Genomic DNA, 27,010 nt, shown 5'->3' with positions numbered 1-27,010 from the left:
GACCAGATCCTAGCTATGCTACTCACCGGTCCCCGATGCAAGCAGACCCAGGCTTCTCCGCGTCAGTTTCAGCAGCTGGCAGGTTCAGAAGAGCAGGGAACGCCTCGTCATCGTGTTGAGTAAAAAGACGTCCCAATCGAAGAAACCCGCACAGTTTGTCACCACAGCAGGGCAACGAGCGGCCGTGTGTATCTGAGCCAACTGTACACTACTCACTTCAGACCTGGGAATGCCAAGTGTACGAAGCGTGTGAGAGTGACAAGGACTCGAAATACTACACAACCTGGCGGCGGTTACAGAGCAAGACTCCCGTGTAAGCTGGTCAGTCAACTGGATGGCCCAGAGACGCTTCCGAAGGCTTACTGGCAGGAGATGGTGAAGATGCCAAGAATAGCTGTTCCCGCTATTCCAAGGGTCGAAGTACCAGTACAGGCCTTCTGGTTCGATCAAAGGTGAAAAGGGTTTCACAAGGCGACAGCAGTGCAAAGGAGGAGTCCTTCAGCGGGTCACCAGCGATTCCTCGGTCCAGCCTCTTGGTTGCAGGATACTTGGCTCCTGTATTCCTTCGTTCGTGAGAACTCAGGAGATCGACATGGTAGTGGTGTTTCCAGCCCCCTCTTATCCACGGTTCCCTTCGCGCCAAAACGGAGGGGACCCAATGGGAGATCCGCTCATCAACACTCACACCATTCGTGGACCAATCACAGACCACGGTGGTCCCAGGCATTCACACCACCCTAGACTCTCTGGCACCCAGGATGTGTATTGGGACCAGACATCCCAGCCCACATCCTGGAGGCACACACACGACATGTAGAAGCCCACGAAAGCATCCGTGTTTCGCGGGAAAGTACATGCCCAAATAAGGAAGGCCCCGGGTCGGCTCGACCTGGGGAAGGTGAAGGGAGCAAGACGGTCAGCGGACAGGACAAAGGAGCCTCGTGGTCTGGCCATTTTGGGAGCCAGGCCACCATTTTGGGTTAAGCGCGAGAAACGCGCTTAGAACGCCAAAAGGAGCTCAAAACACAAGAAAACGATCGCTGCCACCATTCCCGTCCCTGAATTACTTGCACAGATCAAATACAATCCTAAACGAGTATCTAGGGCCTGTAGAAGGCTAGAGACCCAAGAGAGCTGTAACTTAGCTTACAGTGCCCTCTTGTGTCATGTTGCACTAAAGCCACAACATGATAAAAGAAACTACGGGAAACAGCGTTCCCCGGGAATTGACTGTTTTAAGGGCATGTCAGTTTCCCCGTAAGAAAAGGAGCGAAAGCCCAGAGGAGTGCGGCAGAAGGCTGCACTTCTCTGGCAAAGTCAAGAACAAGGTGAAAAACAACAGCAAAAAGTTTAGGGGTTGCCACATGGAAGGAAAATTACCTACAATTACGAAATCTTTCCTAACACTCGCCCCTCCCAGACTATGGATAGGGGGAACTAATCCACCCCTGGATGAGTCTCTTGTTCAGGTTGGTTAAACATTCTGGACAACCCATCAGCATTGCTATGTTGGACACCTGGCCTATGCTCAATAGTGAAGTCGAAGCCTTGTAGACTTATGGACCACCTAATCAACTTTGGATTCTCGCCCTTCATGTTCATCAGCCACTTTAACGGCTTATGGTCAGTTTGCACAGTGAAGTGGGTCCCATAGAGGTAGGGCCTCAGCTTCCTTAGGGCCCACACAACAGAGAAACATTCTTTCTCTACCGTGGACCATCTGAGCTCTCTGTCCTTAAGCTGGCGACTAATAAAACCGATAGGGTGTTCCTTACCCTTCTCATCTACTTGTGATAGTACAGCTCCTATCCCAATGTCAGAGGCGTCCGTCTGCACGTTAAAAGGTCTTTGATAATCAGGGGCCCTGAGGACAGGGGCCTGGCACAAGGAGTCTTTTAAGCCATTGAAGGCCTTCTCACACTCGTCGGTCCAAGTTACCTTCTTGGGTTTCTTCGGAGTTGTGAGGGCAGTCAGAGGGGCAGCTATGGTGCCATAGTCTGCCACAAAATTGCGTTAATACCCCATGAGTCCTAAGAAGGCTCTCACTTGGGTTTGCGTAGTGGGGGTAGGCCAGTCTTGTACTGCTTGTACTTTACTGGGAAGAGGCTGTATCCTCCCTCCACCTACTTCATGTCCAAGGTAAACCACTGAGCCTTGTCCAATCTGGCATTTGCTAGCCTTTATGGTCAGGTGTGCTTTCTTAAGAGCCTGGAGCACAATCCCGAGGTGTTTCACATGGTCTTCCCAGGTGGCACTGAAAACTGCTATATCGTCCAGATATGCAAGACAGAATTCGTCCAACCCATTCAACACATGATTCACAAGCCTCTGGAAAGTGGCAGGTGCATTCTTCAACCCGAACGGTATTACCCGGAATTGGTAAAGGCCGTCTGGAGTAGAAAATGCTGTCTTCTCCTTGGCATGTTCTGCTAAAGCTATTTGCCAATAGCCAGCAGTGAGGTCAAACGTGCTGAGGTACTTGGAGGCACCCAAAGTATCCACCAGCTCATCTGTTCGAGGCAAGGGGTGTGCATATGTCTTGGTGACAGCATTCAGAGCCCTGTAATCCACGCAGAACTTCAATTCAGAAGTGCCTGCCTTTGGAGCCAAAACCACAGGGCGGGACCAGGGACTACTAGAGGGTTCAATCACCCCAAGGTCTAACATCTTGTTGACCTCGGTCTTAATATAAGACCGTACTTTGTCTGACATCCTGTATCCCCTACTTTTGGTAGGTACTGTCATGATGCCTACCTCCAAGGAGCCAGGTCCGACCCAGCAACCCCAGAGGCAGGCATCATTTCCCCCAGGGGAGCGCCAGCGGGCCCAAGCTGGGGCCCTTTGGACGCAGTCGCCAGGCTCATGTTGGACCCCTGTCCTGGCGCCTTAGGCGCCAGGCTCATAAAGCTAGACATGTGTTCAAGTGTTTTAATGTGCACTTACCTGATGCAGACCATGCTGCCACATCCAGGCCCTCTTGAGGCCTGAATGGAACTACTTTACCTGTGGGATTACTTTCCACCCGGGTGTGGTCAGGGAAGGATACATACCTGATCGGAGGAAGGATACACTTTTGGAACTTCTTCCAAAGCTATTTAAACCACACCCGATCAGCAACTCATGCTTCGCGTTGTTCTGCTCCTCGCAGCTGGACGCTCACTGTGTCAGCTCCTGCATCTGTACTTCAGCCACGCCTGTCGGCATCCTGGGTCACCTGCAAAAGGGAGACAAGAGACCTACCAGCTAATCTGCACCACGGAGACACCACCGACGATCCTGAAAGGGAAGACATCATTTTTAAAAGCATTTCGTTACGATCGCTGCAGCGCTGCATTTCACTCACCTTTCCTGGGTTCCTCCATCTTCAGCAGCGATCATCCGGATGCACAGCCACTTCCCAGAGCCTAGAGAAAAAGACAAGAATAAGAGGTGAGAGAAGGAAGGGAATAGGAAAAGCTCAGTTTCCTTCTAAGACTTACCTGTTGGGTCATTCCCATTTCATTTCGGGTCTTGCTGCTTCCAAGCAGGACCCCGGCCCCTATGGGGAAAAAAGACAAAGACATTAGATGAGCGAATGCAAAAACATTACCTGAGCGCTCATCTAGGACTTACCAGATCTTTACTGGAACTGCACGTTTCACTTCGGGTCGGCGCCATATCTCCGGCATTCCGAACCCCGGCCCCTATGGGGAAAAGACATCAACATCAGCACTTAATTGCAAGGAGTTTCCAAAGGAATCTTCATTCATCACCTGAAAAAAGGCAATGAACATTATTATTTAAAGCTTGAACTTTCGAACTTGCAACAGAACTTTTACAGTGCCTTACCAGTATAATCAAGCTTACCTGAGCTCCCATTCAACCTCAATCCAGTGAAGTAACTGGGTTTAACGCGCCCCTGCATCAGAAGCAGGATGGAGAGCTCGTCCTTTCAGACCCTAAGGTGAGACTTCACGGGGAATCGTGGAAGGGTATCGTGGAGGGTTGGAAGAGAGTGGGAGGCTTGAGCATAACTCAGTCAGTAGGTAATACTCCCTTTTCACGCACAGGGGAATATTCCTGCGAGCCGGAGAAGCCAGAGTTGAGGGCCCTTCCTGTCCATCTTCAGAGTCCCGAAGCCAGACCTGCGCCTCCGTGGGAATCAGGTGAGCGTTACAGGTAAACTGTCTCCTGTGTCAATGTTCTGTTTGCACCAAGGTGTCAAACCAGGCGACTGTGAAAACAGGGGGGAAAACTGCCTAAGCAAACTTTTCACCTCAGCCTGCTGATCAGAAGTCAGGTGAGGGGCCACTCGGACACCCTCAAAGGAGCTATCTGAAGGGCCGCTTTGGAACAGGTCGGGGAGAGGTTCAGACTCCTCTTCCTCAACGTCTGAAGCCAGTAGCAGTGCTGCGATTTCGACTCTTGGGACGAAAGCCTTCAGCCTATTCACGTGAAATACTTTTGGAGCCTGTCCAGGCCTTCCAAGGTCCACTAAATAGTTAACCTCACCCAGGGGCTCCACCACTGTGTAAGGGCCTGACCATTTATCCTGTAAAGCTCGAGGCCTTATGGGATTCATGATCAGGACTTGCTGACCAGGTGTAAAGTTGATGAGGGAAGCTTTCTGGTCGTACCAATGTTTCACCAGCGCTTGCCCCGCCTTCAATTTATCACTAGCCAAGCCCATCAGAAGTACCATCCGTTTTCTGAGCCCTAGCACATAATCAACTACGTTGGTAGTAACAGGGGGAGTGGGCATCTCCCATCCCTCCTTGACGATGGCTAAGGGTCCCCGTACGGGATGACCGAACAGAAGTTCGAAGGGGCTGAAGCCAACACCCTCCTGTGGTACCTCTCGGTAGGCAAACAGTAAGCATGGTAACAGAAGATCCCATTTTCTTCTCTGAGGCTCCTCCAGAGCCCCAATCATGCTCTTTAACGTTCTGTTGAAACGTTCCACCAGACCATTGGTCTGGGGGTGGTATGCAGAAGAGAACTTGTAGGTGACCCCACATTCTTTCCACATAGCCTGCATATACTTCGACATAAAGTTGCTGCCACGATCTGACACAACTTCTTTAGGGAAGCCAACCCTAGTAAATATGCCGAGTAAAGCTTTTGCAACTGACTTGGCAGTTACAGTTTTCAATGGGATGGCCTCAGGATACCTGGTTGCATGGTCGACCAGCACCAGGATAAACCTATTGCCCGAGGATGTTTGCGGGTCAAGGGGACCAACGATGTCGATCCCTACCCTTTCAAATGGTACCCCCCACAACTGGGAGCGGTACCATCGGAGGTTGGATTGTCGCGCCAACCTTACCAGACAACTGGCAGGAGGCACAACTCCTGCAGTGACTTTCTACTTGCACCCCCATCTTGGGCCAGTGGAAGTGCATGGATAACCTTTGCTTGGTCCTCTTCATACCAAGGTGACCAGCAAGGGGAACTTCATGCGCCAACTGCAGGAGGAAGGGCCTAACAGCAAGGGGAACCACCAACCTCCTATGGTCTCCTTCTGTAGACTCTGTGGGCTCACTATACAGGAGTCCACCTTCCCAATAAATCCTATGCTTCCCAGGAGGTTCACCCTCAAGCTGGGAGCAGGCCTGTCTCCTTAGGCCTTCCAGAGATGGGCACTCACGTTGGCCTTTACTGAATTCGTCCCTATCAGGACCTCCTTCAACTAACAAGTCTTTTAGTTCAGGATGATCGTTGGGGTCGAATACTTCAGGCATCGCCACCTCCTCGTCAGGCCCGGGCGATTGACCAACTTCCTCCACCGCAGTGGTAGGCGAGCTCGGGGGAATATTCTCTTTCTCCTCGTCGTGACTTGTCGACTCCTTTCGCCTTGGGTTTCCCCTTCGGCTGGGGCGGCGTATTGGACTTGGCCAATGCTGCCCGTGCTTGAGACCGTGTGTAGGGTCTTTCGGCAGTGTCTCCTACGAGCCCTAAAGCTCTGAGATCATTACCTAACAAGACCTTTCCTGGGACGTTTCTCTGAATGCTCACTGGAATCCTGACTGCTGTACCATTTAAAGTAAGGTTTACAGGTATTACTGGAAACATACGGAGGGGGCCGTCAGCCAACTTAGTGGGCATCAGAGTAGCTCTGGCAACTTCCTCTGAGTCTACCAAGGTAGAATCCACTACAGTGCGACTGCACCCACTATCCCTAAGAGCTGGAGTATCTACTCCATTGATCAGCACACTGTCTTTAAAGTAGTGCTTGGTATTATCCGGAATCCTAGCATAAGCCTCTGCGACTTTAGGCTCCCAGGAACCCAGGGACACTAAAACTACCTCAGCCTCTATTCCGCTGGGAAATGAGTCTGAGGAGAAGGATGCTCCTGTAATCTCTTCTTCCTCGTAGGAGGAGAAGGCCAGATTAGCGGAGTGGACCCCCAAAGGTCTAACCTTACAACGGGGATCCCCCTTCACGTGGTCAGTTGCTCCACAAGCAAAACAAGATCCATTGGGTCTGTTTACATAGGGAGGCTTATTGTAACCAGAGTTCTGTTTCGGAGGCTGACCTCCACTACCCTGTGAGTTCTCTTGTGTCTTACCCTTATTTTTCTTTTTGTGGCCCTTATGAGAAGAAGTTTTAGCAGATTCTCCACCCTCCATATCTTTGGACTTTTTCCCTTCCTCCTGCTTACCAGGATGAGTTTTGTCCTTATGGGACACTCGATGTGACACCCATAAGTCTGCTGCAATGGCCAGCTTCTTAGGATCTATCTCCTTCGAATCGGCCAAATGCTGCTTAAGCTCCGGGGAAGAAGAAGCAAAAATGTGTTCCAGCATGACAAGATTTATCATGCCTTCGAAGGTAGAAACCTTATAAACTTCGACCCAGCCAGTTAAGTTTTTCAAGGATTCAGTGACATAAGATACCCAAGTACCACCTTGCTTTTTCTTATACTCTCTGAAACGTTTCAAATATTGGGCCGGAGTCTTCCCAAACTTCAAAATTAGAGTTTGCTTTAACATTGCGAAATCAGCTCGCTCAGCCTTCGACATTTCCATAATGGCACTACAGCCAGAATGGGGCAGTCTGCTGAGTAACCAGGCAATCTTATCAGCATTGTCAACTTGTTGAACTTCGCATGCATACTCAAACGCATTCAGCCAGTCCATAATGTCATTCTTTTCTTCATACACACTGAGCAGATCTTTCGGAAACCGTGGATGAGAGGAGGCCCCAGACCCATGTCAAGGACCCTTGGACCCATTTGCAACCTGAAGCTTGGCCAGTTCCAACTGGTGATCCCTGTCTTTTTGTTTTTCTGCCTGTTCGATTTTTAGTTTAGCTATGCTGAATTCAAGCTCCTTCTGCCTAAACCGCAGCTCTTGCTTCTTGAATTCAAGCATAGCCTCCCCATCAGCACTGGCAGAGGAAACATTAGACATCTCGTCCTCCCGGTCCTCGTGGTCGCGATGGAACAGTGCGGCGGCAGAACCGTCGGTTCTACCAGTGAGAGCAGCCCCACCACCTTCCGCACTGTCCTCAGAAGTTATAGCGTCAAGCTGCGCTTCTTGCCACGCCACGATTCTTTGGATCATTTCCAATTTCGTGCCTTGAGAGGAAACACCTCTCTCCGCACACATCTTCTTCAATGTTTCTGATTTGGAAGCATTTAAAGTTAACAAGGTATTTGTTTCCATACTGTTAGATAGGACTATGGCCTTTTTAAAGTTATACTACAACAATTCACTACGTGTCCTGGTTGGAATAACCTGAAATGCCTTAGTTCGTGCTTAACACTGGATACCTTCAGTCGTATCCCACCGCTGTACACCAATTTGTTAAGACGGATTTCTGAACTCTGTCCTGGTGGCGCAGAAGTTCAGAAGGCCTACCTAATTACTTGGAACAGGGTAACCTCTGGACGAGCTAGACCAATCAAGGTAGCGATCGCGGCGGTCAAGACTAGGTCTCAAGAGGGGTGAGGGTGACTGAAAGCCCGCAATGAGCACACAAAGCAAGATCACTTACAAACTACTCCAAACAGTTGTTATATAAAAATATATACACATTTATTTTAAGGCCTTTAAAACAATGACCGTAGAGAGAAAATCACAATATCACAATATTAAACCAACACATACCATATCAACACAATATATATACAAATACGACAGTCGCAAGCGTTATATGCACGAAATGTGTAGTCCACCTAAAAGGGAAGGAAAACAGGCAGTGCGAGATAATGCTTTAGACTCAGTTCGCCTTCAGAGGCACCTAACTAGATGGAAGTCCGAGTCCTGCGAAGAGTGGAGCCTTGTGCTCAAAGTACCTGCACGCGCTGGTGCCAACGGGCAAAAGGAGAAGCTCTTCGAAGGAAGTCAGGCAGTTCAGTTTAGTGCACACAGAAGAAAAACAAGTTCCGCGACTCAAGCCTTCTACAGGCCCTAGATACTCGTTTAGGATTGTATTTGATCGGTGCAAGTAATTCAGGGACGGGAATGGTGGCAGCGATCGTTTTCTTGTGTTTTGAGCTCCTTTTGGCGTTCTAAGCGCGTTTCTCGCGCTTAACCCAAAATGGTGGCCTGGCTCCCAAAATGGCCAGACTACAAGGCTCCTTTGTCCTGTCCGCTGACCGTCTTGCTCCCTTCACCTTCCCCAGGTCGAGCCGACCCGGGGCCTTCCTTATTTGGGCATGTACTTTCCCGCGAAACACGGATGCTTTCGCGGGCTTCTACATGTCGTGTGTGTGTCTCCAGGATGTGGGCTGGGATGTCTGGTCCCAATACACATCCTGGGTGCCAGAGAGTCTAGGGTGGTGTGAATGCCTGGGACCACTGTGGTGCGTGATTTGTCCACGAATGGTGCGAGTGTTGATGAGCGGATCTCCCATTGGGTCCCCTCCGTTTTGGCGCAAAGGGAACCGTGGATAAGAGGGGGCTGGAAACACCACTACCATGTCGATCTCCTGAGTTCTCACGAACGAAGGAATACAGGAGCCAAGTATCCTGCAACCAAGAGGCTGGACCGAGGAATCGCTGGTGACCCGCTGAAGGACTCCTCCTTTGCACTGCCGTTGCCTTGTGAAACCCTTTTCACCTTTGATCGAACCAGAAGGCCTGTACTGGTACTTCGACCCTTGGAATAGCGGGAACAGCTATTCTCGGCATCTTCACCATCTCCTGCCAGTAAGCCTTCGGAAGCGTCTCTGGGCCATCCAGTTGACTGACCAGCTTACACGGGAGTCTTGCTCTGTAACCGCCGCCAGGTTGTGTAGTATTTCGAGTCCTTGTCACTCTCACACGCTTCGTACACTTGGCATTCCCAGGTCTGAAGTGAGTAGTGTGCATTTGGCTCAGATACACACCGCCGCTCCGTTGCCCTGCTGTGGTGACAAACTGTGCAGGTTTCTTCGATTGGGACGTCTTTTTAATCAACACGACGACAAGGCGTTCCCTGCTCTTCTGAACCTGCCAGCTTGCATCGGGGACCGGTGAGTAGCATAGCTAGGATCTGGTCGCCCTCCTGCAGGAGCCCATTGCTTTGCCCCGCTGTGTAAAACAGCACCCTTTTGTCCGTACTCGCGCTCTGCTTCTGCCCACTGTGGAGGCTGCACTTGAGTCGCGGAACCTGTTCTTTGTGCACTAAACTGAACTGCCTGACTTCCTTCGAAGAGCTTCTCCTTTTGCCCGTTGGCACCAGCGCGTGCAGGTACTTTGAGCACAAGGCTCCACTCTTCGCAGGGCTCGGACTTCCATCTAGTTAGGTGCCTCTGAAGGCGAACTGAGTCTCAGCATTATATCGCACTGCCCGTTTTCCTTCCCTTTTAGGTGGACTACACATTTCGTGCATATAACGCTTGCGACTGTCGTATTTGTATATATATTGTATTGATATGGTATGTGTTGATTTAATATTGTGATATTGTGATTTTCTCGCTACGGTCATTGTTTTAAAGGCCTTAAAATAAATGTGTATATATTTTTATATAACAACTGTTTGGAGTAGTTTGTAAGTGATCTTGTTTTGTGTGCTCATTGCGGGCTTTCAGTCACCCTCACCCCTCTTGAGACCTAGTCTTGACCGCCGTGATCGCTACCTTGATTGGTCTGGCTCGTCCAGAGGTTACCCTGTTCCAAGTAATTAGGTTGGCCTTCTGAACTTCTGCGCCACCAGGACAGAGTTCAAAAATCCGTCTTAACAAGCTCTACATCAGTAGACTAATGAAAAAGCTCCTTATCATTGAATGGAAGGTCCAATACTTTGTCTTGCACTTCCTTTGAAAACTTAGTGGCATGCAACTACGCTTGCCTCGAGGTATCAACCCCGAGCATCATGCCCCGAGCCGAGGTGTCTACGTGATGAGCCGCAGCCTCCAGGAGATCCTGGGACAAGACGCTGGCATCGGAAAGGCCACCTCTGAAGTCTTCCAACTTCTCGACCGGAATGTGCTCCTCAAACTCCGACAGACCTTTCCACATACGCATTGGCCTGCCTGAGCTGCAAGACCGAATTGGCAAAGATCTTCCTCCCTAGGGAGTCCAGGAGCTTGTCCTCCCTTCCCAAGACCTGAGTAGCTGTCGTGGAAGAGGATGCTGCAGGTCTGGACTGCAACGTGGCCACAGCCACCACTGTGGAGGGAGGAGGTGGACAAGATGACAAGGCCACTTCCTCCGAAGAGTGTAGCCTGTACCTCGAGTCAATCTTTTTATTGACAAAAAGTCCTGAGTGTGGCTTTTCCCAGACTCTTCGGACCTCGGCCAAAACATCCTTCTGCAGGAAAAGGCCGGTACGCTCCAAAGGAGACAGGGTGAACGCCCCAGAAAGCACGCCCTCCTGTGGAGCAGGTGCCTCGGGAACTGGAACATCTAAGAAATTCATGTCCAGTACCCGGTCATGAAAAGCTCTAACAGAGCGGGGAAGGTCCTCGTTGTCCTGCTCGTCTTGAGGGTCATCTGACAGGTCAGGATCCTGCTGAACCCTGTCAGGCACTGCCTTGTCCACTGGGGACAACGGTGGCAAAGGCAGAAGAGCAGGGGCAGGCACCACGGGCAAAGGAGGCGCCAGCGGAACCACCAGAGGAACGGGTGGAGCCGGGGGCGCTGGTGGACAAATTTCCTTAAAAAGCCCTTTGAAATACTCCCTCATGTGGTCGGTGCGCATAAGCGCTTGAAATTTACCAAAAAAAGCGTCCTCATGAGATTGCTTCGGAACCTGAGGAGGCCCCTCATGAGGTGGACAAACCCAGGGACGTAACGGAGAAGGGTGCCACGCCGGGCCCTCCGCCGACGTATCCACATAAATCAAAGGGGCCGCCCCTGCAGGCAACGAAACATTGTGCGGAAGAGGCATCCGGGCTTTCCAATCATAAACGGGCCGGTAAGGATACGCACAAGTGACCTTAGGTTCACCCGAAGGATCGAACCCTACACCAGGGGCCGATGGCGTAGTTGTAGGGGTAGTACCTAAAATGGCCACCGTGGCCGTGGCGGGACCGGCCGCCATTTTGTCTTCATCTGAGGGGAACTGCGGCACGTGAGGAGGTGAGGCAGGGGTCCCCGTCGATGGATCAGGGGTCTTAATTTTAGCCTTAACATAAGGAACCTCGGCAGAGCCGGTACTGTGAGGCCTGGAATGTTACCAACCGCCAACTGAGCCTTCGAAGGAAGGACCTCGGCACTGCCGGTAAAAGAAGAACCTTGCTTCTTTGCCCCCTCAACAGATCTGGTATCACCACAAGAACGGGAACGGTGAGAAACCGCTTTCACCGACAGGGCCCTGCCCGGCCCCTTAGAACTGTTGGTAGCCTTAGCCTCTGTACGAGGGACCTCGGGCCTAGGCCCGGTAATAGCCTTATCGGCACGGGCCTCGAACATCCATTCGGTAAACACAAGCCCAACCAAGGCCTCGGGGCGCACCCCAGTCTTGTTTTTGAGGGAAGCCGAAAGAGGCCTCAGAGCAAGCTCTGGTACCCTGTGACTCAGCAGAACTGGGTCTACACAGCCCCCACAGGAGGGGCCTGGGAAGTTACTCCGGTGTACACAGGCCCCTTACGGAGACCCTCGGAGAAAACTCGGGTAGAATTATTAGGCCCGACAGGCACCTCATGGCGAACCCCGGTGACAGAGCGATCAACGCCCCTCCCGGCTCGAGAGGAACCCGGAAAGGTATCCCCCGGCCGGGGTGTTCTGAAAAGTAAAGAACTTACCGGGCGTTTCTTCTTCTCGTCGATGAAAGCCTGAAAATGAGATGGGGGAGTGCGTCGGAACACCTCCTCCCACCGACTTTGAAGAGCCCGGACCGAAAGGGAGTCACAGTAAAAACAGGAGTCCCAACGGTGTTCCGGACCCAAACACTCTAAACAAAGAGGATGGGGATCCGCCCTCACGAAGCGACGATGACACGAAGAACAGTCTGAAAAGTCTAATTTAAAAGAGACTAGAAGACGAACGCTAGCGAGAGCCATAGAGGAAAACAGGGAAGAAAGTCTTCCAAGGATGCAAGGGCGTCCGGCTCCGATCGAGTGGAGAAAAGGACGGAGGGGGGCGATGCGCGGGGCAGAGCCAAGGTGGGCGGGGTTACGGCCGTGTGCCGGGCCCTGCACAGGAAAGAGGAAGGGCACATTTTTGGAAAAATTTGGATGCTTTTTACAAAGTGCTCCGGTCCCGTCCCACAGGACGGAAAGATGTCCCCACAAGTATGGAGGAAAGGGGACGGGACGTAGGAGTATTCCCTGTTAAGGCTAATTTCCCAAACCTAGTGAGTCCCCCAGCAGCTTCGCTGGATTTTTGGGGTTTATTTTTTTTCTCCTGCAAAGAGTGAGACTCTTTTTCTCCCACTCTTAGACATGATTTGAGTATGTCCTTTGACTGTGAATGTGTTTTATGGGCTATGGGGTCTTTTACTCCATAGGGCTTCATGTGCCTTTGGTATGTGTGTGTTACACAGCACCCTCAGTGCAGTAACACAGGGGTGTCATAGTGACCCCCAAACATAGACTTCATACCCTGGGACTGACTACCGTCTCCCAGGGCATGTTAAGTCACCATTGGCTTTACTAGTCTCAAATTGTGAACAGAACAAGTACAAACCATCATATTGTGGAAGTACTGGTAGGGGTAATTCGATTGCCCCTGGGTCGGTTTTCCAAGGGGGCACTGTCCAGTTCCCCCTTGTCGAGTTTCTAGCTGGTGACAGTGGATACCACACGAAATATTCCACCGGAATATTTCCTATGGGATTTTCCCATTCATTTTAAACGCACCACTTTTTGGTGCAATGTTAAAGATACCGCCGGGTTATTTATTCAATATTTATTCCCCGGTTGGGTCTTTTTGCCAGGACTCCGTTTTAAAATGGCATTTGTGTTCGCCTCTGAAACTCTAATCCAAGTCGAGCCCTTTGTTCAACTTTTTGGCGGGCTTCTCCACAGAAGCCCTCCAAATGGTGCCACTCTGTCTGGGGTCTACAGGATGTGTGGGAGGGGGGGATTAGGCACCCTGGACTGAGTTGCCTTGGCAACTCAAGTCGCACTCTTGTGTGATTGGCCCAGTGGTGAGCCGCCCGGCTCACCACTTAGCATGTTTGAGTGACAGATAGGCTGTTGAATGGGGGGTTTTCTGCATTAAAGCAGGGCTTTGGGGAGTGGAACTTCAGAAGTCGCCACAGGACCTAAAGAATCCGAAGAGGGGAGAAGCTGAGCCATCTACAACAACACCACCGGTGGCGCCCTGCTGTACGAACTCACCACTTCCCCGACGACAGAGGAGATCTTCTTCCAGTAGAGTCTTCTTCCCTTTGAGCTGGTGGGACCAACCAGTTCGCCTTTTTCACCTTCCTGGATCGTCTCATGGTCGAATCGCCGTGCCAAGCACCCTGGCGGCCGGATAGCCACGCTTCACCACTACCGCGAATAAAAGGGTTGTACCTTTTAATCGGGAAACTCCGCGGCTGGTTTCTTCCCTGGCAGTTCAACGACCCCCAGCTTTCTTCCTCGTCATGATCATCTCTTCCTCTGGTTGAAGCCACAACTTGCACCCGCTGCCAGGAACAACTGCCACCGCTGGAGCTTTCTCACCATTTCAGGTATGGTGTCCCACCTGGTCTCCCTTGCAACAGATTGTCCAAGGTGTCCCGTAAATCCTTGACTTTCTAACTGGGTTGACCTCAGACCTGCTAACTTTGCCTTTCTGAACTGATCCAACCTCTTGACTTTTCTGCAAAGACTGAGTGCATTTCCACTGTGTGATCTTGGGCACATTCCGCCTTGCTCTCTCCAAGAGTGGGCCTGGCCTATGAACTTTTTGCTCTACAGTAGACCCTGCCTTTCTTGACTTGCTGTGTTTTCTTAAAAGTGTTGGTACTGTCTTATTTTCCTACTCTGCCTTTTCTCTCCCTTTTTAAACAAATTATTGGAGTGCCATCTACGGTTACACGCTCACCTCTGTTTTGCTAAATAAGTGGTGTCTTAACCTAGACTTGTCGAATAATTAACTAGGGAGGTGTATATACTTATAGTGACTGTTTGAACTTTCTTGATATATTAGTGCCAGTGTATTTTCATAAGTGTTTTTTTAAATAAATAATTATATACTTTCATACCAAAGCTCTGGTCACGGTTTGCTTGTTCTACTGTATTTTTAGCCCTATTGTGTATACTCTATATACTGCCTAACTCTTCTTGAGAGGTCTGACTGCTCAGCCACAGCTACCAGGTAAATCTGGGTGGTGCAGACTGCTACTAATTGGGTTTACTGCTTACTCCTGTAGTCTTAAACTTTTTGCAGTGGTCCCTAAGGGAACTGCACAGGTTTTCTGCCTAACACACATGGAACTTTGAAATTAATTTAGGACCAATCCGTGGGCGAGTGCGCAGACCACCTTAACTTTGTGAATTGTGACAAATGGATCTTGAACTGAAAGGGCCTGAAGTTCATTAACTCTTCTTATTGTCGTGACTGCCACCAGGAAGGTGGTCTTGTAAGTGAGAGCTTTAAGGCTAGCCTTATGCATGGGTTCAAAGGGCGGTCCCATTATTCTTCTGAGAACCACATTCAGGTCCCATCCGGGAGCTGGGTTGGCAATTGGGAGACTAAGTCTTTTAACCTCTTCCATAAAAGCCTTGGATTACTGGTATTTTCCACCACAAAACCTTTTTCTGGGACCTAGTGTAAGCTGAAAGTACAGCTAAGTGTACTTTCAGTGAATTAAAAACCAGACCAGAGTCAAGTAGGTGAGGCTGGTATAGGACAATATGTGTCGGGGAGCAGTCTATGGGATTGATGCTCTTGGAATTGCACCAGATGACAATGCGCTTCCATTTATTGGAGTAGTAATGTCTGGTGTTAGGCTTTTATTTGCTTCTCTAAGTTTGTCCATGCATCTTTGAGGAAGTTGGAGGTGTGCGAACTCTATGACCTCAGGAGCCAAGCCGCTAAATTGAGAGTTTGCAGGCATGGATGGAGCGTTTCCCCCCCTGTCCTGTGATAGCATGTGGTACAGACATGGTCATTTCCACGCAGGGGAGACTGGCATTGCCATCAGATGAGAACCAGGGTTGGCGGGCCCACATAAGGGCCACCAGGATCATTGTGACAGGTTCATGTTGCATCCTGTGCACTATCCTGTTGAGTAGGGGAGTCAGAAGGGAAAGCGTAAACAAATTTCCCTGACCAGTTTATCCAGAGACCGTTCTCCTTTGAGCAGTTCTGCAGGTACCTGGAGGCATAATCTGGGCATTGTGCGTTCTCCAGAGTTGCTAACAAATCAATCTCTGGGAAGCCCTAGTCTGCGAAGACGTTGAGAACAATGTCTTTGTGCAATTGCCACTCGTACTCTACGGGTATTGGGAAGTCTCTGCCAAGGATGTCGGCCAGAAGATGGAGTTCCCCTGGAACATGTTGTGACGGAGGAAAATCTTGTGTTTGAGAGCCCATTTCCATATGTTCTCAGACAGTTTGGATAGCCCTGGAGAGTGAGTGCCCCCTTGCTTGTTCAGGAAATACATGGCTGTGGTGCCGTCTGTGTGGACTAGGACTGTCTTTTCCTGGAGTTATGTTTGAAAGACCTTCGGGGCTTTGAATACTGCTAGCAATTCCAACACGTTTATGTGGTTCGATGCTACGCTGGGGGACCAAACGCTGTGCGCCGTCTGATGAAGGTGAGGGTCCCTCCCTCCCCCCACCCCGTCAAAGAAACGTCTGAGGTGAGAGTGGCTTCTACTGCTGGGGTGGTGAAGGTCTTCCCTTGCAAGAGGTTTTCCCTTGACCACCACTGCAGAGGGAGAACAAGGGCTGCCGAGACAACCACTAGATCATTTGATTGTCCGCTGGCCTGACACCATTGGCTTGAGAGCCCCTCTAGCGTGTGGGACTAGATAAATGCAGGAGGCCATCATCTCCAACAGTCGCATGGCTTTGCATACGGTCACCTTGTGCCGCTACTACTGCCAGTACCTTTGCAAACACCCTTGGGGCTGAGACAATGCCTAAGGGTAGGACCTTGAACTGATAGTGCTCGTCCTCTATCATGAACCTTAGGTACTTTCTGTGCACTGGCAACATTGAAATATGAAAGTATGCACCTTTCATGTCCAATGGTGCCATGTAACTGCACCCCCGCCACGCCTCCCCGTGTTAGCAGAGTGATTACTTCCTGCAATGGTGTCATTCTGAACTTTTGTGGCTTGACAAATTTGTTTGCTGGCTGCAAGTCTAACACAGAGCGCATGGTGAGATCCTTTTTGGGCACAAGGAAGTACAATAAATAAATATCCTTGTTTACCTGCAGAAAGGGGACGATTTCTATTGCACCCTTTTCTTGAAGGAACTCCACATCTTGTAGCAGAATTCTCAGGTGTTCAGGTGAAATGCGTCTGGACGTTGGTGGCATGGGAGGGGACCCAAACTGGTGTGTCATTTTTGAGCAGAGGCCAGGGAGCCTCTTGGGGTGGAGTTCCTACCCCTGCCTTTGCCTAGTCGCTGACCCCTTTGTTGGTATTGACCTGTGGCAGTTGCGACTTGTCCGGAGGACCATGGTGGACTCCCTGTTCCATACTGGTTGTGTGGGGGGGGGGCGTGGGAAGGATTGCCCCCGAAAGGAACAGCGAGAGTTACCTCCTCACTGTTGATAGGGTCTTACTGTAATTTGGTTTAGAGACTTTAGAGTCTCATGGCTCCTCCTTTGCTGTTTCTAAGGCATCGTCTACTGCCTTCCCAAACAACTTCGTGTCCTCCACTGGCTTGTTTATAAAGGAGGCATGCGTCTCAGGCTTAAAGCCAGAATTCTTGAGCCATGCGTGCCTTTTAAGAAGGGTGCCCTGGGCCAGGGTTCGTCCCGCTGTTTCTGCGGCATCCAAGATATTCATCAGAATATTTTGGTTGACCTGCATCCCTTCCGAGATAACAGCCATAAGGCATGATCATACCGGTTCCGGGACTTCTTGTAGGCCCCTCCGGAAGTAAGTTTGATTGTACGTCACTATAACTTGCCAGCAATGTAGTGTTATTGGCAATTCTAGTGGAATATGCCGCTGACGTAGTGATGCGCTTTCTGAGGGCGTATAACTTTTTACAGTCCTTGTCTGGTGGTGCTTCTAGCGTAGACAAGCGCACTCCGGCTCTCTTCCTTGTAGTAGTGACTACTAGGGAGTCAGGAGTGGCAAGGCCCCGGATATTCAGCGGGTCAGTAGGGGGGGAAGGGCGAAAAAGCTTTTATACTCCAGGAAAGAGGCTGGATCCGCCAGAAAGAATGCGACTTTCTGATTAAAGATAAACCACAGACTCCACAATTCTACACCCTTCCAAAAATACATCAGACCAGGACTAATCCACCAGTGAGACCAATAGTCTCAGGGGTGAATTCGGTGTTGGAACCATTGAACGCTTTGCTGATAAATTTCTCCAACCAATGGTGAAGAAAATGGCCTCATTCGTACTAGACACTACGCAGATTATCTCAGAAGTGGAAGATTTACACTTTGATCCAACCACTGAGATTTTGGTAGGCCTGGACGTAGTGGCCTTATACACGAGTATTCCCCAACAAGCCTCTCTGGACGTGCTGGAGGAGAAATTACCGAGTGATCACGTGGTGAAAAATACTCCAGTGTCGTTCATTTTGTGGTGCACAGAGATGACACTATTGGAGAGTTATTTTCACTTTGATGGGGAATACTTTAAACAGATCCAAGGGACGGCCATGGGCGCTGGGCACTACTCTGGCCCGAGTGTCGCCAATCTGTTTATGGAGGGCTTCGAAATAAATACCATCTTGAACGCCACTAACCCATTTTTCGACAACATCACAAAGTGGCGGCGATACATAGATATTTTCATCATCTGGACAGGCAATGAACATACCTTGGAATTATTCTTTGACTGGATTGACCAGCAAAACAGATTCCTACGGTTCACGCACCAACACAGCACGAAAGCTCTTGATTTTCTAGACATCACCATTATGGCAGACTCCGACACTAAGAAATTATACGTGAAACCGTTCAATAAACCAACAGACAAATTCCTTACTGCACTAATCCAGTTTTCATCCCCCCACCACGTACGCGACAATTTACCGTTGGGTCAGTTCTTAAGGCTGAAAAGGAACAGCACTAGTGCAAGAGATTTCCGGATGGAAGCCAATAAAATGAAAGAGAAACTTTATGAAAGAGGTTACCCCAAAAACATCACCACAAATGCATTAAAACGGGCCAACAACAACAACAGAGAGGCACTCTTGGAATACAGGGATCAACGCAAATTGAAAGACAAAACAGAGCAAATGGTGTTCGTGAATACATATAGTCATTTCTCAAACAGAATCAAAAAAATTATTGGAAAGAATTGGCATCTCTTAGAGAAAAGTGATTCAAAGATTGCTAGACTTATTCTAGCATTCAAAAGAAGTAGAAATGTGAAGGAACATGTCACAAGAAACTATGTGAGCATTAAACCAATCAGACAAAAAACATTGCCCCAGTAATGGGGGTTTCAAGAGCTATTGAGACAGGTCCAATGTGGGAAATGCACAGGTTGCCCCTTCACTTTTAGGAGCACAGCAGTTGACATAGGCTTAACAACTCCATGGCGACAAAATATTCTGACAAACTGCAACTCCAACATGGTTTTGTATGCAGTATGGTACCAGTGTAAAAATATCTATGTGGGCAAAACAGAAAGAAAGATCAAAACCCGAATTGGGGAACATAGGAGTTTTATCAGAAATAAAACTCCTAATGCCCCATTAGTAGAACTCTGGATCGAAAAACAACACTCTGTAGACGACCTAAGTTGGTCTATTCTTTATAAACAAAGGCCAAGCACTGACAGCAACCTTGATAAGAAGAGACTATTACTTAAAGAACAACTCATCTTCCTGACCAATAGTAGGACTACAGGACTAAATGAGAAGATCAATTGGTGGGCGTCATCTTAGAGAATGGCAGGAAGCTTTGGATAATGAAATCAGCACTGGACGAATACATATAACTTACTTGCATAGTGGATGCACATTGGTCCAGGGCACGTGTTCTTTTTTGGTAAAAATGATCCTGGGGTAGCGTCTTGTTAGCTTGACAACAGACCGTGCCGAGCGGGGCACGGATGTGGGAAGGCCTCATCGAGCGCGGACGGCTGGAGTTTGGAATTTGACCAACGAGCCGAGAGCACGTGCGCGCCAGAATGAAACGCACTGCGAATTGCGCATGCGTAAGAGTGGAACACTAACGCATAAAAAGATAGAACACGCGCAATAGGTTCCAATGAGATCCCGAAAGTAGCACGAGTGAGAAGGAGCAGTCGTACGAAACGGAAGGAATCGAAAAGAGAGTCTCTATTGATAAGAGGTGAGAAACACTTCGACCTAACGTGTTAGCATAGCTCCATTTAGCTATCCTGCCCCTCTGTAGAAGAAAGAGAGTCAACCAACATGGGACGAGGAAAGGGGTGAAACCAGACCCCATTAAAACCTAGAGTGCCGTGAAGAATAATTTATACGTTACAGGCCATAGGACCAGCAATACGAAGCGTTTTAATATACAGACATCAGTGGGCACGTGGGAGATGACGATTTACATTTGATTCTCTCTACTTTGCTGAACAGATAGTAAATCCCGGAAGATAATCTCCAATGAGGGGAAATGTATCACGGCACCCTTAATAGGAGCTGGCATAAACAACAAAAGTCTTGAAAGCTAAAAACGCATCCGGTCAGAAAAGGAAAACAACAACAACCATGTACGTTTCTTTACAATAAGAATACTTAACCAACTAGGTCTCACATTTTGGAAGACGGCCATGATTAGGTAGCTGGTGGATGACTGGAATTGTGGTTATTTTGTTTCTGTCCCGTAGTGCTCCATGGGTCACATCTAGGTGAAAGTAGTAAGAATAAGGAAAAGAAAGTGACGTCAAGTATACAGCGCTCAGGGAAAAGGAAGCCTGAATAAACAAAGTAAGCGACGAAGGGGTCAGCGGTGCTTGGCGTATAGGGAAACCCGTGAAAAACTTGCTAACGGGTCTTTCCCTCTCTTTCTTCTCTCTTTTTTTCCGTTCGCTTGTTCGGCTCTTGTCTGTTTTCTTGTGAACTACGGCAGCAACTCGCGACTGTTCCACTGAGGAGACCAAGAGGTTCCACCCTCGGATGCGAAAGACTCTGCATAGGGACTATTTCTCACGAGATCTACATTATTTCCTAAATTGGTGAGTCAATTTGAACGATGCGCCCGATTTAATGTTAAGATTACAATACAGACATAGGCAAGGTTAGAAAGAAATTCTTTTAAGCCTAGAGACTAGCATGATTGATCTTTGTGGAAAAGCAAGTATACTGGATGCAGGGGGATTTGCTCCACTGCACACAGATAAAGCATAGTGTGATCAGCCTTGGTTTTTTGAGATATCTGACTTATGTACAGTGATCATGAAATGGGTCAGCGCAAACAGGTTATTGATATCCCTATTTTTAATTGCTTCCTGATAGGTGGAGATTCTCTTATGAGTCACTAATGTAAAGAGGATTTAAACCCTTCGGAAACAGAACACTGCAAACCCAACGAGAACCCTGCAAAAGAAATGTTCTTTTGATTGTTAAATGTATTTCACTGTGGTTTTTAGAGCTTTTCATTGTTGCATGCCTTTACTAATCCTTTATACAAGCCCCTGATGAATTTCCCGGTATTCAAGACATCATAATAAGAGTGGAAAGAAACATGTTGGGCATAGTTGATGGTTGTGAAATGAAACTGGAATGTGAATGAAGACAGAATGAATGTAATGGAGTGAGTTGTGTTCGATGAGGTACGGCCCAGTGCAATTAACAGCACAACACAAGACACTTTGGTGGACAAGTATTGTTACTAACATAATTATTTGTTGAAGGAAGTGAATGCATGCAAATAGATGGAGGTGTCTTCTACATGATGTTGGTAAAAGAAGGCATAGGTTTTTAGCCTGATGTAAATTTTTTTTTTTAAAAAAGGTAAAACAATCTTTTTTGTAAAATGATAAATAAAATGTGTATTTTTCTATATACAAGCTGTCAAGCAATGTTTTTTGGAACACCACTAATGAATGTGGTAGAGAAAGAGTCCACTGAAATCAGGTTGCAATTGTTGATCACAAGTTTCATGTTTTGATTTTTTAAGGGTTGATCCCTTTGGCATAAGGGGATGCTTGTGGTCGAGATCCCTAATCTCTCTATGTCGAATAATACTCCAGGATTGACCGCTCTCGTTGGAGATGGGGATAATAAAGAGGGCACGGGTGCCTCTTGATAAGTGTTAAGAAGTGGTATCGCCTGACTTGTGGGGGTTTTCTCTTAACATGTCTTCCACAAAGTCTGTGTCCTGTACTGCCTCTTGTGTGACAATTTAAAAATGTTCTGCAGCCTTCTTTAGGATTGCGTTGAAGGCCATTTGATCGTCGATGGGTGAGGCTTGCTGGCGAGGAGGGAGGGTCTAGACAAAGGATGTCTGGATCTGAAGTTGTGCTGGGTGAAAGCCATGGTGCTTCCTCTACCGGCTGTTCATCACCCCAGTCTGGGCACTGGTCTGGTGTCTCCTCAAAAGGATTTTCTCCCCGACTATAGGGGTCTTCATAGACTTCAGGTTCTGAACATTCTGAAACCTCCTCCTGAGGAAAATGGTCGACGGGCCCGGTGACATCTTGCGCTTTCTCAACGAGGCCGTCGAGGGAGCTTGTGGGGTTGCATGCTTTCCTCCTTGTGGTGCGGGTGTGCCCCTGTCACCGGGAGTGTGTCTCCCCAAAGCAGCACCGGCAGCCTGCCTGTCGAGGCCAGGGATGTGCCCTTGGGTACCTGATGGTTTTGCGGCGTGGTGAGGGGGCGGGGAGGAGATCAATGGCTTCCACAGCAGAGCCATGGTTGTCGCTTGCATCCTCATCACGCGAAGCGCCGTCGATGGGGGTGCGACTCTGCCTGCATGGTGTAGGCCGGCCACAGCTTTGTCCGCCAATCCACTTTCGGTGAGTGTCCTTCCACAGGTATTTGCCGTTGCAGGACGGGCAAAACTTCAAAAAGTGCTCTGCATAGAGAAGGGATGACAGCAAGACCAAAAGTGAAAAGGGGGGGGGGGGGAATGCATTCTAGAACGAATCAAACCCCGGGGCCCCACTCTCCCTACTGTCTAAGCCTGGCCGGAAGGCCGAGGCCACACAGTCAACAGCGTCTACAAAACCACCAGTCACTGAAATCCGCAGGCATCTTTGGCATAGGGTTGCAGAAGTAGTCGAAGGCTCGAAGACTAAACTACCAACAGTCGTAGGACAATGAAGTTATACGTTTGCAATGTACGAGCTGCGCATAGGGCGAACAGCTGGGCATAAAAAGATCTGAGGGACTTCGACACGCGAGGGATTTTGGGTACACTACACGTCACGTTGTGGGGTGGTGGGGGTTTGAAGGAGTAAAAGTAATACTCTGAAATAATACCCCTTTGAGAATTCTATACGATACCTAGGAATGCACTTACCCAAATCTCTGGGAGACACAAAATGCACATTTCCCACCACTGTGGGACAGATTGAAGGGGAGAACTGGGGAAAACTGACATGGGTGGGAAGACTAAATTCTATGAAGATGAACATTTTACCCAATGTCTTATTCTTGTTAGGGATATTGGCCATCAAGGTCCTGGGTAGAGCCTTGTCAGACTGGTGTTGAGATTCCTCTGGAATGTGAAGAAACCAGGGCAGTTCATCATATGTTTGTTGGTGCTTCCCAAGGAGGAGAGGCTGGGGTGGTTCTCCACACTTCAAATAATATTATTGGGCTGTTCAATTGAGAATGGTAAATCACCTGAACAATGAGCACTGTTTTCTTCAATACCAGACATTGGGCCCAGTAACTGTAAGGGGATAGCTCTGGGTCCCTAGAACGAGGCTTCCTAAAAGGCAAACCGCACCATGTGCTACGCATACTATGGGAGTGCACCTTTCCAATTGTCCTTCGTTGTATATGAACTCATCTGCTAAAAGATCCTTCCAATTTCAACAATGGTATGATGGGGGACTGGAAGGAGCGGGCTAATTGTAGAAGGACGGGGACAATGACCCCAAGCCAATTGAAAACGGTGTCGCAGTTGGACCCCTTATCAAGCCTTTCACTACTTTCAGCTTAAAGGGGTACTTATCTGCCCTGAAATAAGACATTGGCCTTGGAAGGGAGCCGACTACCTTTTAGAAAGTGAACCAAAAATGGTAGTTAAAGTAGTTTAATATCCAAACTCTACAAAACATTGATGGTTGCCTAATGCAAGGGGTTTAATATCCAAACTTTACAAAGCGTTGATCGTTCTCGATTAACATGGGATTCACAAGGCACACTCCTTACGGAACAGGGACCTGGGTGTGACTGACTGAAGTGTTATGGTCAATACTAAGCTCCAAGGGTTTCAAACGCTGTGCGTCCTGCCAATGCAAGCTTTACAGAATCAAATTGCAGCATAGATGACAATATGACCCTATCACTTATTCAAAGACCTTTCCGAAATGTCAGTCCCTTGTGCTGGAGAGGACGCATGGAGATGGCCATTTCCGGCATGTCTGGGTGGAAGTAGAGGGTATTTGAAGAGAATTGAACCCCATGGTGGTGCCGTTTCCCACGAACTCCCACACTTGTTGCATACTTTATTGCTAGCAGTGAGTGTGAGTGGCAGGAGGGTAGAAGTATACTCACCCTTAAACAAGAGTGTTAACTAAGGTATGGGATATTTTTGGAATGGAGAAATAAACTCTCCAAACTGAACAAAGGGTTTAATCTCAGCCTAGCCCAGGATACATTGCCCACATCGTTTCAGCAATCCAAGGTCCTTTCTATCTGTAAACAACGTATGCAGACTTTCTGCCGATGGGTTTAATAACAAATGCATAGTATTCTCGGAATGGGCTGGATGTGGAGATAGGTAGCTGTTTGAGGGGCTGTTTTAAAAAAAAAAAAGTCTATGCAATTGCTGGCTCAACACTTAATAATAGCATAGCCTTTTTTTTTTTATCTGTCCTTTTCCAGATCGCACAATTCCAAAAAAACAGACTACACAAATACTCACTGTTACTCTGTAAAGATACCCAGGAATGCTACTGCCTCTGCTGACAGTTATAGGTTACTATGTAAGGTTACTATGTATTGTGCTTCTGGTCGAAGCACCAACCCATAAACTGCAGTCGTCGAAAACGAGATGAAAAATGCTCAAAACCAAAAAGAACAAAAAACAGTACTGTGTGGTGAAAACATTCATCTGTAAAACAATGAGAGGAGTAGAAACATTCTGAAAGGTTTTCCCACTTAAAAATGTGACAGAAGAGGAGAAAACAGGCAGGCATACGACATGTGGTAAGAATGTAAAGATGGGTCTCTGGGGTGGAGCTCAAGACACCAGCATTAATTTGTCAAACACACAGACATGAGATTGATGGGTTGCATATTAAAAAAGGTTTACATTGCTAAAGACAGGGGAAAGTAAAGCGGGGCAGCATTGAAAGGTAGGGTTTTCCTAAAAGATGGGAGTTGGGCAGTGCTAAACCCAGTTTAAAATAAAGGCAAATTTGTCAAATAAAGAAATCATCCAAAAGGGAGATAATGACACGTTTATTCAGGAACTACAAACCTGAGTCTTAATTTAAAATCGGGTACGTGAACTTGCATTGAACAATTAAGGAGGCAATGTGTATTGACAAAGGCAGTTCTGGGGATGTCTGCTTTATTAGTGTAACACTGATTTAACAATGTTGAGGCTGGCATCACCATTTTCTGGGCCAAATGTAGAAAGCAGCATGAGAACTTGTTTTGTCCTGGCAACATTGCCGAGCATCAGTTATCTAGTGTAGACAGCAGATGGGAGCATGATCATGTGCTTTACACAAACACTTGCATGGCATGTTTTGTAGGCATCACCATTTTTTGGGAGACATGACGGCTCCTCTTAATGAGTTCAGGCTCACGCTTCAATTTGAGCAAAATATTCCGAGCAACTTTAGGAAAATTCACTGCCACTGTCCTCTAGGACTTCTCTTCTGAGCTTTGGCAAGCTGCCAAGCAAGCACGATCAAAAGGTATGGAAATGCCTAACTTCTTGGGCACTGAAGCATTCTATACTCAATTCAATAGCATTCATTACAAAAAGTGGTATCTGCAAAGCTGTGTTACCTTTCTCTGTACCGGAGAAGATGGAAATTATTTTGTTTCGGGGTTTTCTCTCCTCTGGCACGGAAGGTAGGGGTTTTAGGCTGTGATTGGCAGTGAGGGGATCCTTCGTTCCTGAACTAAAGATGGTGCTGCTCATCCTGACGGGTGGGGCTGGTGGCTTGTCCTCTAGTTCCCCGTTATCAGACATTTCTTCAAACTGGCAGGCCTTGTTCTGAAAGAGAAGAACATGTTGAGTACAGAATACATGAAACCGTAATAATAGAAATATCTCAGAAACAACTGGCTATGTTGCAAAGAACTGGATATGCCATATTACAGGTAATTCAGGAACTACCTTTCTGACTATACTTTATATTTCATATCATCTTACTGCCACACATTACAGCCGCAGTTTGTGGGGGAGGGTGTAGTGGGGTACGGGGGAGGTGAGATCTTGGCAGATACCCCTAGTATAACATTTGTTAACCTTATGAACTGGGGTCTGTGGGAGACGGGAATAGAGACGAAAGTGGGCACTCAAAGGGTAATGATAACAAGCACTAGAACGTCTGTTAAATAGGACTAGAGGTTTGGAGGAGAGGAAGGTCAGTGGAACCTTTGCTTGTAGAGGAACATTGGGGGCCTCTAGTTATGGCCTCCAGGATAAAGTGATCTTTCTAAGCCTATGATCATCAATGGGGATACTGGTACAGTCTAGGCCATAGGCTCCACTGCATCAAACCAAGGAAACAAAGAAGTGACTTCTTGGAGTACATCTGTCAGTATTTAAACATCAAAATGGTATTTCTAACAAATAAAATGGAAACAAGGATGGTAGTATAAAGGGTCAGAGATGAGGAGGCATGACTGAGCAAACAGCAAGCTTCACAAAGATCATTGTTTGAGTTACAGGGAAATCTAGAGGAATCAAACCTTCTCCAAAAAGACAAAAGCTGGTAGCTGGAATTACATACCCTGCTCCCATAGTGGAGCCAAGGCATCAGGACAGAAAATCAATGCAACAGCACTCAAAGGAGCAGTTGGAAGTACTGATGCATTGCAGAACTGGCTAACTGTTATGAGCGGTCACAGATTTAATCAACACAAAGTTGGTCAAATGGATGAAATGTATGACCCTGAACTTTGCAGGAAGTACTGAAAATACTGGAAGAGATACAACATTTAAATGCAACAATTACATTATTTTATAATTCCAGCACTTATATTAATCCATCAGCTCCAAGTGTATTCTAAACCTAATAACTAAAGACTGCAAATTCTCACACAACTGCATCCAGTTTTAGTATTGTAGTTTGGAGCATGAGAAAATTGAAAGACTGGTAGCCACCACTTCTTTAATATTCTCTGCTAGCAGGTGTAACCATGCTTCGCATAGCAATTCCTACTTCAGTCCTAGTTTGAATT

At 48.0% G+C, this 27,010-nt stretch overlaps 1 protein-coding gene across 1 annotated transcript in view; it reads right to left on the bottom strand.

Moving 5' to 3' along the window:
* PAK2 (p21 (RAC1) activated kinase 2) overlaps nucleotides 1-27,010 on the bottom strand; it is a 1,353,994-nt gene that overhangs the window by 1,088,990 nt on the left and 237,994 nt on the right. Inside the window, exon 2 of the mRNA XM_069618088.1 lies at nucleotides 25,607-25,817. Coding sequence (XP_069474189.1) covers nucleotides 25,607-25,793 — 187 coding nt within the window. The 5' untranslated portion in view covers nucleotides 25,794-25,817. The remainder of the gene's footprint in view (nucleotides 1-25,606; nucleotides 25,818-27,010) is intronic.

The sequence above is a fragment of the Ambystoma mexicanum genome, chromosome 10 (genome assembly GCF_040938575.1).
Source record: "Ambystoma mexicanum isolate Mex_15411 chromosome 10, UKY_AmexF1_1, whole genome shotgun sequence".
Lineage (NCBI taxonomy): Eukaryota > Metazoa > Chordata > Amphibia > Caudata > Ambystomatidae > Ambystoma > Ambystoma mexicanum.
The sequence above is the reverse complement of the archived record's forward strand: the minus strand, read 5'-3'. Positions and strand labels throughout refer to the sequence as shown.